Source organism: Athene cunicularia (assembly GCF_003259725.1).
Source record: "Athene cunicularia isolate RWA chromosome 1 unlocalized genomic scaffold, athCun1 chr1_part2, whole genome shotgun sequence".
Taxonomy (NCBI): domain Eukaryota; kingdom Metazoa; phylum Chordata; class Aves; order Strigiformes; family Strigidae; genus Athene; species Athene cunicularia.
In genome coordinates, this window is record NW_020799092.1 from 67,483,436 (window position 1) to 67,495,955 (window position 12,520).

The 12,520-nt window shown below is 37.9% G+C and overlaps 1 protein-coding gene across 6 annotated transcripts in view; it reads right to left on the reverse strand.

Moving 5' to 3' along the window:
* Positions 1–5,720: 5,720 nt before the first annotated feature.
* The window catches only part of CBLL1 (Cbl proto-oncogene like 1), a 7,876-nt gene continuing 1,076 nt past the window's right edge, over positions 5,721–12,520 (reverse strand). Inside the window, exons 1-7 of one of the 6 annotated variants that reach the window (XM_026868205.1) lie at positions 12,466–12,481; positions 11,448–11,524; positions 10,097–10,264; positions 9,640–9,740; positions 9,300–9,383; positions 8,403–8,476; positions 5,721–7,846 (exon numbers count right to left, since the gene is read on the reverse strand). In XM_026868205.1, coding sequence (XP_026724006.1) covers positions 6,805–7,846; positions 8,403–8,476; positions 9,300–9,383; positions 9,640–9,740; positions 10,097–10,136 — 1,341 coding nt within the window. In that variant the 5' untranslated portion in view covers positions 10,137–10,264; positions 11,448–11,524; positions 12,466–12,481 and the 3' untranslated portion in view covers positions 5,721–6,804. Of the gene's footprint in view, positions 7,847–8,402; positions 8,477–9,299; positions 9,384–9,639; positions 9,741–10,096; positions 10,265–11,447; positions 11,917–12,346; positions 12,402–12,465; positions 12,482–12,520 lie in introns of those variants that run through there. The other 5 variants (XM_026868204.1, XM_026868202.1, XM_026868200.1 and 2 more) reach the window with 5 other exon arrangements.

Sequence of the window (12,520 nt, forward strand, 5' to 3'; positions counted from 1 at the left end):
GTCTGCTTGCTACGGACACCAGATGCATGGTGGGCAGTTGTACTAGCCTGCTGCTCTTCTGAGAGTGCCACAGCAGACTTTCTGGCTAAGTCAGGGACGTGTCACATACCAGACAACCAGCACAACAGCACCTGAAAACAGGTACAACCAGGATGTTGCCAAATTGCCTCTCTAATGCAGTGTTCCAAAAAAACCCCATAGATTGTATCCAAACAGATTTTCCCAGCAGAATGAGGAAGATATTAGTGCTACTGTGCTATGCACAGGGGACATTTCACTATAAATACTCCAAACTTCAGGATTGAGACCTCCAGTTTAAGAAAGATGAAGTCAAACTTCAATTAATGAGGAAAATTGCTATGAGGATCTTTCTGGAATGGAGAGCCTGTATCTAAGGACTATTAAAAAGAGATGTAGATACATCAGAGATTTAACATAAGAGAGAGGAAAGGCTATGAAAGATTAAAAGAAATATTGTGAGGGGGAAAAAAAGAAGATATAAACTGGACAAACATAAGCATAAGCTAAATATTAGAAGATGGTTCCTAATTTTTACAATGGTGAGATTCTAGAACATCTTTTTCCAGTTAGAATAAGAGGAGAAAAACAACCTAAACTACTTTTAAAAATGAGGATTAATGTATTTATGAAAATCATGATATCACATCATATCAGTGGAATCTGGACTTTCTGACTCAGGCTGTTCTTTACAGTCCTGTGCTCACATGCTAACAGCAAAAGCAAGTCAGTGTGGTGGAATACCACATATTGCACCTCAAAACCATATTGGATTTGCTGACAGGCTCCAGGTCAAGAAAAAAATATTATTTTCTAAACTGCCCTCCTCAGAAAAATTCATTTCAATACTAATGAGTCTTCTGACATAGAACGGTGCCCCAGAGCATAAATCCCCCTTCCAAAACTATTCACTGTTTCTTAAATGGACATGATACCTAGACCACCTTAACTAGAAATCCTTGCACTCCCATGTCACACACCCCTACCAGCTCCTTGCCATCCCCTTAAATCACCCTACTCCTTTATTTTTTCCTGTTGACAACAGGAGCATTTTATTTCTGATGCTTTATGTGATTTCCCCCTCCAGGTACTGGTTATTTATGCGTTCAGCTCCGTTACACTAATACTAACGTTTCTCTGGACAATTTAGAGTTTACCCTCATGCAGACTGTATAGCACATACAACTTGCTCTGTTGTGGGATACTGTGGTGATTCAGATTTACCGGCTTATTCTTGAGACAGGTGCCTCTGAAAACCTAGATAGTGCTCTTCCACTGAGCACTGTTACTCAAGAATAAGGTAACAGGCAAATTTCTTACCCACTATCTTTTTGGATAATAGATACGGTACAGTTCATCATATAACCTGAGCCTACCTCTTCTCAACACAGTGCAGATGCTTGGTAACTAACTAACAGGCATTTTACAGCCAGCAAGAGGGACAGAAAATACAGAAGCCATGGAGCCTGGACTGCTCAAGCCTACTCTCAGGACTGGTTTTCACTTTGCAGTGCAGAAGTTTGCCTGTGTGGAATACAAAATTATTCAATTTCAAGGCCCTGGGCCCAATGGAGAGAGCATTATAAAATGCAAACCTGTATTTTTTTCAATTTCAAACTAAATTTCTATTAAGAAAGAAAGTATCTTTAAGCACTTCTTCACTGGAAAGAAATGTCACTCACAGTTCTCTATTCCTCATCCCTGTGCTGAATGTGGATAATTTTCTCATTCTTCTTAAGAAAACATCCAGTCCTTTCTGCTTCCTAAGAAAATGCCTGAAAGTTTACCAGATCCAGAAATGGCAAAGAACAATTTGCAGGACTTCTTGTTAGTACTTTTGTGATTTTATTTAGTGTAGGAAGTAATTCACCATAAATTATCTTGGAGCTGTGTTCAAACATTGATTTTCACAAATAAAACTGAAGAAAACTCTTGTTGACTGACACATATTCACATCTATTTAAAATTACTCATTTGGGGGTTTTTTGAGCAGTTAAGCTGAAGTTCTTTTGTGAAACTTTACTACATAAAAATGGAAACATTCCTGCCCACTTGCATACGTTGTCACTATTTCCATTAACAGGAGTGTATTACAGTCAGTCCTACTAGCACTGCAGAATCACTTGCATTCTACTATCAAAATGAATGATAAGTTTCAGAATGACTGAGATAATTTGTCATCTTCCTGCTGCTATTCCACCCACACCTTTCTGGACGTATGTTGGATTTTTTAATCTTTTCATCTCTTGTACTCATGAACTGAGTCAGAACTGAAAAGAATTTAAAAAAACCCCAAAACACAACAGATTAATGCCCCATATTTAGAGAACAAGGAGATACAATTCAGAGTAGGAAAAGTTTCTAAAGTCAATCTGTCTCACAGCTAAGTCTAGAACGAGATTTAAACTTCATTATTCTCACTCACAAATGCAGCTAGTTCAGTTTACAAACTGTTCAGTATGAATCATCAGTGTGATTGTAACATACCGGAACACAGTGAAGAACCTCGCGGTTGTGAAGGCACCATTACTATATAAAGATGATTTAACAACTGCTAAGAATTGTTTTTAACACCATAAAATAAAAACCAGGAAATACAACTCGTATAATACTGACTTTCCTTTTGAAATGTAGCCAGGATGAAAATGAATATAAACCTTGCACATTTCTCTGCTATATCAGACCCTGTAGTGTCATATATATGAACAAGTTCAAACTTATTTCCCATACATTCAGTACTACACTGCAACTGCAATCTGCTGTGCTCCTCCACTTTCCCAGGCTTGATGGTACCTTCTGATACGAACCTGTGCATTTTTGTCAGTGACATGGCAACACACAGAGAGGAACACAAAATTAGACACAAGTTTTACAGAGCAGAACACTTCTTAAGAACAGAGAGGTGTGTTCAGTCTCGATCCAGCGAGAAAGTGTATCCACAAACGTGCTTTTGAGAACACTTGACTTCACATAACACAGAAGACTTGCTATGTGTGTAAATGGAATGAACGTGAGTTGTTCCCACTTTACATTTTAACAAATAGAATTTGACACTCCTTTGAGAGCATTAAGTGAAAAGAAGTGAAAACTCCATCCAGTAAGGTTTTCTAAGTCTCTTGGATGAGATTTTAAAAAAATAATTCACTTTTTTTTTTTCTTTTTTAAAAGGCAAGGAAAATATCACTTAACACATCTAGGTTACCAATCTTTACGTTAAGTCTTTAAAAAAACCCCACCAAACACAAAGTGCACACTCGCACAATTAGCCTGCTTGTTGTAAAGTATGCATGGTTGCAGGCAATCCTTTAAGCAAAGCTATAGATGGAATTAAAGATAAGGTGTAAGGAGACAGCATCTAAACCATGGATGTTTTCAGGCCATTTGCTGACGTCCTTTCATTCATTCCACTGTGAACACAAAACATCATCAAACCCCTTCTCATTTCCTTATGTGACATTATTACAATGGCTGACAAATTTACATGTTGTCAAAATTCTCTTCAAAGCTTGAGATCTGTTTGACAGTGCCTCAAGAGGGAGATTGCTGCCACAGACAGGGATCTTTATTCAAAATAAACATAATTAATTCAATTCAAATGTTTGTCTTTAAAAGGAAGACGTAAATAGGAATCAAAAGAATTCAGAACTACATCTCACCATTTCTAAGACTGTCAATTATACAATTAAATACAATATATGGCATTTCTGAACTTCACACTGAAACAATTGGGTATTGTGCAAAAAAAAAAAACAAAAAACCCAACCCACAAACTGACCAAAAAAACATCAAACTCAAAGCACGCCCAAAAGCCCATAAACAAATTTAAAAGATCATTAACATAAGGTTTTGATCAACACAGGTATTTTTAAACTTTGTAAATATGAAAGCATCAACAGTACATATGACATGCTTAAGACTTAATAAATTAAAAAACGGGTTTACGTCTTCCTTTACAAGCAAGACATTGAAGTTTGACCCAAGCCTAAGTCCTGCCTACATAAGATGAGTTTTCAGTAAGTCCTCTGTCACAAAGACTTTTGATCCATGGTCACTAAACAATTCAAGGGATCCCACTGACTTTTTGGGTAGTATGTCATTGTCTATATGACACATTACCTCAAATATAAACAGAAAAAAATTCTCAATCTCTACAACTACATACATTTACCTTTTGTGCTTTTCGATAGATCAAAGGCTTCTGTTTTTCCTTAACCAATTAAACTGCCTCAGCATTTTCAGAGGACTTAAATTCAAGAATAGCATTGGATCCAGAATTGTTAAGCTTGAACCCTTCATCTGCTTCACAACAGACTGGGTAACACATAACAGAAGTATGCATCCTGACATACTTCTAAAAACTAGCATGATGGAAAGACTTGTCTTATTTCCTCATCACCTGCAACTGACAGGTAATAGCTGATTTCAGAAAGTCTTATTTTCCAAAACAGAGTGTGCAAGTGAAGTTGATGTATCTCCCTGCACAAAAGCCTGTCACATGGTGTCTTCATAAAGCTGCATGTGTTACCTTCTCAGCCTAAACAAAATAAAGCTGGTACCTAAAACAACCAGTTTAGTCTGTTTAAACAGGAACATAGGACATAAGTTTGGCTTTGCAGAGTCAAAGACTATTAATCAGACATGCAGATTTCCTCACAGATTAAGTTTTATGGTGTAATTTATATGTGCCTAAGCCTACCTCCTACCAAGTAATTTAACAGTGATGAAAGGGGATCCTTAAAAGTTGCTCATATGTTTATTGTGTTACTGAAACAAAATAATGCTGGCAGAGTAATTTTTGCCTTCATATACACTAAAACAGTAAATTTTCAGCCAACCCTGTACCATAACACACTATCACAATTGGCCTCTTTTTCTTTGTGTGTTTTATTTAAAATGATTTAATTTTCAGAGAAACCAAACCAAAGAACTCTTAGAAAGAAGCATATTAGAGCTAAGCAGAGTTTTAATCAGTTGACACTTATTGGCCATTTGTATACTCTAGAATTTATTTGCACATTTCTAAACAGTACTTATTTGAAAGGTAGTTGTCCTGGTTTTAGTCAGGATAAAGTTAATTTTCTCTTAAGCTGGGAGGGGGCACAGCTGAAACCAGGACAGCAGCCTATAAGATTTGCCCATGGTCACAAGGAAATCAATGGCAGTCAAGGACAGAAAGTAAAGTGCCCTTGCTCTGATAATTAAAAGTATATAGTTTATACATACAATTATAAAAATTAGAACGTTATACCCCCAAAGCTCTTTCATCAGTTTAACACTTATGAGAGAGGAAAAAAGGCTTACAAAATAAATAACAACACTGAGGCTTTATGATGGTTCAGATTATTCAAGAAGTGTAGGAAATTACAAGCCTTAGCAAAAACCCAAAGTCTTTCTCCATCTAAAAGCATCACTGCTAGAAATATGGCATTTTAAAAAAACAAAGGTTCAGCAGTAACACTGACTAGAAATGCAAAGATAAGCACTCCAAACAACAGAGTACTGTCTTATTACTGTCTGCTACCAGCTGTACTAAAAACATTCTCATTTTATATTTAATACATTTCTCTTTAAAAGTATGCTTATAAAACATAAATTTTGGGCCAAAACAGACCTGAGGGCCTGTTTATATTGCTATTTTGAAAAACACAAAACATCTAACTATTGTCTGTTCAATTAAATCTGTATCACAAAATCAAAACAGATAAAGGATGTGTAGCTTTTTATTTAATTTTGTCTACATACGGGATTTCAGACCACTTCTTTCAGGTTATCCAAATGGGAAGTTTTCCTACTGTACATATTATATAAAGTGACAGAGGCAAACATCATTTCCCTACCTAAAATAATCTGATTCTCACAGACATGGTAAGCCAATTCACAGTCACTTCCACACAAACACAGCCATAGGTAAACACAATAGTTTGGTAAACACAATAGTTTGAATTCAACTCCGGTGAGTAGTGTACATGTAAACAGAACCTTCCGAATCAAAACTAGCTTTAAAGCAAACAAATCCAAACCCCAAATCCCCAAAAGCCAGACAAACCAACAACCCACCAAACCCCATAATACATTATTACGTGGTTTCATGCCATGCCCAAAGCTCTATTTCTGATAAATTTTTCTTGCTGCATAAGTTTAAAGAAAAAAATGAAAAAACTGAAATGCAATATTCTGCATGTCTGATTTCTAGTGCCATTAATTCACCATAGTCTGAATTTGTTATAAGTAATGGTAACTGTTAGTAGGAGAGCTATTTAAGTTCCCTTAGTATTTTATTACACTGCCCATTTGGAAAGTAGTAGTGCCAAAATGGTGTCCTGGAACTATGTCTGTGTTAACTTCATAGAAAAACCCACCACTTTTACAACCATAATTCAATTTAATTATTGTACACAGGTTAACAAAAACATATCACAAGTGAAACTAAACACTGGATTTAACAAAATATTCAGAATGATACAACACGTGTCATTTTCTCCAGGAAATAATATTACATGTGTTCATCTTAGGACAATTTAGCCACACTAGAGACAGAAGTTCTGTTAAAATGCAACCGTGGTCTACTAAGCCACTTATTTTAGCACTACAGAATATTTGAAGTCAGAGTCCTACAGCCAAGGCTTAAAAATTATTTAAGATTCAAACCCCAAAATGTCTTACAGTCAAAATGACAGTATTTAAAAAACATAACCACAACAAAATAACCCCAAAACAATTAATTAAAAGGCTGCCGTATATAGTTTATCCTCTTCATAGCACTCTCTATTCATATAATTGCCCGCATCACTGGTAATAGGGTCTGTATCTGGCTTGATCGGGGTGGTGTGGTCCAGGAAGTGGGGCCTGAGCAGGAGGCCCCTGCATCCTTGGAGGAGGTGGTGGCCCCCTTGGAGCGGGCCATATCCCTGGACTCATTCCCCCGGGCTGTGTGAAAGGGGGACTAAGAGTTCCTTGATCTTCACTAAACTGTGGCAAAGAGTTAGGATTATAGTGATGGGGAGGGGGTGCATTTACGTTTACAGGGGGGCCTCCATGCTGAGGAGGGGGAGGTCCTGGAGGAGGATGATTCATATATGGTGGCATCTGGGCAATTATATGTCCAGGTGGCGGGGTTATTGGAGGAGGAGCAGAGGTCATTGGTGGTGGAGGAGCTTGGCTATATACCATGTGAGGAGTACCTGCTGCCTGGGGAGGATGCTGCAGCGGATGGCTTATTGGTGGAGGTGGTGGTGGGGGTGGTGCATAATGTTGCTGTGGAGGCATAATATGATGAGGGTGTGATACCACTGGTTGCCCCTGGTATTCAGGATGATGATGAGCAGGTGCAGGGGCTGGTGGAGGTGGTTCTCGAGCACCTGAATTCGAATCATCCTGAATAGGGACGGTTATTAAATTGCTGTGTTTTCTCGTTGAAATGCGAAAGGTGTCCTGACTGACAGGGCGAGGTGGCGGCGGAGCCATTGACATCTCCGCAGGAGGCGCACGGATGTCTTCGTGTGGCTGGTTATAATGCTCATGTGGCACATGCTGTAAAGGGGGTGGTGGCATCATGATGTGCTGCTTTGGCGGAATGTGGCTCATATGATGTTTCTCAGGTGGCATTATGAAACGCTCAGGAATTTCAGCAGGCGGGGGGGCAATAGGAGGATGTACAGGTTCAATTGGAGGACGAGTAACAGGCTTTCCAGCTCTCATGTGACGGTGGTTGATGTGAGCTTGTAAGTCCCTCTGTGACAGGTAAGTTCTCTTGCACCCTTGAACAATGCTACACATGAAGAGAGACCCTCGTACACACTGCTCAATTCGCTGTACAGGCTCATTACAGCTAAAGCAGAAGAGAATATTGGTTTATTGACATCACAGAGAGCTCAACCTGAAATTATTTTTTTTTTGCTAAAAGTCAATCATTTTACTGTAATTACCCAAATTAGAACTGACATTTTTTCCCCACTGCAGCAATGAAAGAAACATTTCATTGATTTTGAAGTTTATCTAGTTTTTATGTCTCCAAGCACAACTATGAAAACACACAAAAATTTCATGAGGTGGAAATTCATAAACAGCACACTCCCTCTCACAAATTCCTTCTGCACATTAAGACTTAACAAAGTCACTCTCACTAAGTAAATTAAACTGCCATTTATTCCTTTTCATATTAGAGTAGTAACAGGTTATCTACCCATACTTAGACAGCAAAGTAAACACTGGTCTCTTACAATCCCAAAATACGTGATACAAAACTATAATCAAGTGGTGTAGCAGAGAGTACTCTACTGCCTCTGCTAAATGCATATAAATAAGAACCATGTTACTACAGTATCTGAAATAAGATATTTAAGTTTCCTACATTTCCTTTAATAACAAATCTTGAGATAACTTACCCTGGACACATCTTGTCTCCCTTTTTCTCATGTAGAATAGCACAGTCATAGCAGAAAACATGCTTGCAAGGTATCTAGAGACAAAAACCGGCTCTGTTAAGACATCATATATAAATATCTATGTCACCTTGCAGAATACAGTTCCTCCCTCCAGCATACAACTTCTAAATATAAAAGTAACTAAATTACCTATGAGGTGAACAGGTATAGTGGTAGTCAGCAGTTTACGGCATCTTTGCATAGAAACGTTCTAAAACAGTTTGCGTTGAGCTTGCGTTTTTTCGGGTAGGTTTAGGTTTTTTTACGTGTCAACAAAAACATGCAGGCAAAAGTTTTAAGTCTTGCAATAATATCAACACTGAACATTCACAGAAGCTGCACGTGAAACCTAATTACACTTGTTTTGCTTGCAAGGAAGGAAAATTTAAAAGTATTAACGGTCATTAAGTCACATCCTGAAGCCTGTTACATCACACTTAGAAATCTAGTCTCAGGGATTTAGTTACACTAATTTTAAAGGGACATAAAAGCAAACAGTGTTTTCTAATGTCATTGCAAGTCTTCAACTGAGATAAAGAGCTTATTTTTAAAGCTGAGTGGTGTAAAGTCAAATCCCCACTGAACTTGAAGGGGTTTTTTGTGGGTGACAAGTGTTCTGATTTTTTGTTACTCTGTTTTCAAGCTTATTTTATTAAATCAGGGGGTAAAGTGAAATCAGACAGATGGAACAAGAACATGTCAGCAGTGAGGGCCCCTGGTTCCATCCCGATATCCTTCTGCTGTTTATTCAGAGGCCCACTCAAACCAGTAGCCTCTAGAGACCTCACAGAGACAGTAAAAACTGATTTTACCTAAAGGGAAACCATGACTGCATCTTCCAATGATGATTTCACTCACCATGCGTCCGTACATTTTGATGGGCAATCCACACTTATCACAGAAATGGACTGGCGTATCATCTTTTTCCCCCAGCAAGTTTATCTGAAAAGACAGAGAAAGGGGTAGGAGAACAAAACCCAACATCACTGAAGGTTTTAATTTCAGATATCACCAACTCACCCATTATTTCTGAATTAGCTGAGAAAGAAGCAAGAACGCCACACAAGCATGAGAAAGCAAACAATGTATTTTCAGTCAAAAATAATGGAAACACTTTTATTTAAGAGGGTATCTACCAGGACTACATACAATTTGGTATGATTCACAAAGATTCACTACTTTCCATCCATGACTTTACCTTATAGTCCCAAAAAATGGGTCCAGGGAATCTCCTTTGATTGCCAAACATTTCACCTCCTTTGCATTCATATCGCTCCTCCTTGTTATAATCAAATTCTTCTGTGGGAAGAAGAAAGAGAAGAAAGACACAAGCCAGCCATAACGCTTTCCTAACTGACACCAGCTGCTATTAAGAGCATGTGTCATTCTATACTGAAATCATCAAGAAATGCCACAGCACTTCCAACCTGCTAGGCCCACCTACAGAAAGGTACAGTCAAATTAATAAGACAATCTGTTCTGGGAACGTGCACCATTTTTAATCCTTATAGTGCAGCAGTACCTGGAAATTTGAAACTTGTTATGCACTTGGACAGATCCTTGAACTCTAAGTCTCCAAGACTGAATAAAGTCTTGAACAATACTGCAGAACAATATGCTTCCTTACTACAGGGCTAGTATTGATATTAATTTACCTTCATCACCAGCTTGTGTTTTTGAAGGCATCCTGTTCATATTTCTTGGAGTTCGAGGTGCAGGTTTGGTTTTATTAGTCTGTTTTGAGATAAGCTTTATAGGGATTCTTCTACGAACATCAAGACCACCCAATGTTCCTGAACTATTTGTTCCTTGCAAATCATTGTCTATGAAAACAAAAAAAAGTTAGATAACTGAAAAATTACATAAACAGTTTCTGAAGAGGCTAAATATTAACAGTTTTAAGAAAATTTTTTAAGCTAGTTTAAGACTCATACAACATATCAAAAGTTTAATCACTAGAAAATAAGTATCTTCCCAATTTCTTCTAGTAGTCAAGTCACAAAACTGTATTGGGAACAACCATGACTTCAGAAAATCTAGTTCTAAAAATAAAGCTATTTTAAAAGTTAGCTAGTCTGTCATTTCTCCACAACAGGAAAAAACCCCCATTAATTGTATACCTCCTCTCACAGCATGAATAGCACTGGAGTCAATTCTTTGCACAACCTTGACAACATAGAATTTCTTATGAGAAAAGATAATTTTTACAGTTCATGTAAATTGTTTTTTGAAGTGTAAGGAAACTAGTTTCTATATTAACTAAGCATCTTAACCTATCACTTAGAAGTTTAGCATAAAGTATCACAAAAATATTGATACTTAAGAGTACAAAGTAGTGTCCTTACTAAACCGAAAATTATTGTTCCTCACTACATATAGAATTCTCTTTAACTAGATTTAAGTCGGAGTGGCAGGCCAAAGAAAACAAGAAACAGCCTAACACATCCATCAGTAGATACAGGCTGCAAGAAATTATCTAGAGGGAGTATTGCAACAAGCAACACCAATGACAGGAGTACAACTCCCTCAACTTCCAGCGAGTCTACCTTAAACCACCGCACAGCATCTGAATCATACAAAAATAAAGTTACATCCTTCACAAATCTACCCATCTCACTTTCATTTTTATTAAAAATGCCATTTTGACAGGTGTTTCAAAGTGGGACATTCTCAGCCTCGAAGGGGTGTGCCACAAGCTGTTACGGTGTGAGCCCTACCATTCCCCTTGGTATGGCACTGCAGCCTGGCACGATCCCTGAGGCCCTGAAGGATTACAGCATGGTAGCATCTGGACACAGAAATTAGGGATTCATTAGTGTAGCTCTGCACAATGCCTCATAAACTGCTGACCCTCAAACTCTATAACCACCCCACACAATACAACAAGTACGAGGAAAAACAAGAACAAAAAAACAATAAGAGAGATTGCTCTAAGTTATTCAGCAGCTACCAGCAAAACTACTGTGACAGTTTCGTACTGGGACTGTGTCCTGACAATCACTTTACCTCAAAATCAAGAGCCCTCAATTTCCTCTGATCAAATGCATTTATTCGTCTAAGCACTGTGGTTGACACGTTTCACTCTAAAAGGCAATACGTAAAAAGACAAAAACAATAAAGCCTGGTATTACTTTTTATTTGTTGCTTTTGTTTAGGCTGTCCTGTTGATTAAACAGATGACCAAGCAAACACACAAGTATGACATCAGGCCTCCTCAGACTACTAGAATCAGACATATCATTATAAAGGTATCTATTTTCCACTTGTTGAAAAATTCTGTTTTCTACCAGAACACACAAAAATGCAACACCAGAGACACTCTCTGCAGGACCTCAATCCATTTGCAAATAAGGATAAGTAAAACAAATTTAAATAAAGCCCTTGTGTGTTATTCAGTCCATTGAACTGCCAATAAAAACCAATTAAGTTCCTGATGCTTTTTTTTCCAGAATATTTACCTGAGTTAGGTGCTCAACTAATCCAAACTAGCAAACTTACTGGTCATTCATGTTTCACAGAAGGATAACAAATTACAGTCTGCATAAGCAGAACTAGCAGGATTTAAGTCCAGAAAAAAAACAGGAAAAACACATACCAAATTTATAAAGAGTACTCAGAGAAGCTCTAACTAGAGGTGATTACATCCTCCTGAATTGTTACGTTCATCAACTTTTCTTAAGCTTTATTTTTGCATTTAAAGTTTTTTTGTTGATAAATATAGATCAAATACAAAACCTTACACACATAAATTTACAATGTAATTTTTGCTAAGGGCAAGAAAAAAAAAAAAACACACAACAAAAAAACCCTAGCAAAAGCCCCACGTTTACTCATCTATTCATCAGACCACGCCAGCACGCTAAACTAGCAAAGTATCAAAGCTACAAAACCAAATATAAGCGCACGAAAAAGTTTCCTCTCCAGAGCACAACTACGCATCCAGAAAACACATCATCGGCACTCATCTCGGGAAACGTTGCGGGCAAACGGGCGCCACCTCCGAAACGCTACAGGCTGCATCCACCTGCTGCAGGCCGACGGGCTCCGGACGCACCGGCCTGCTTCGGGCAAGGCCGCCC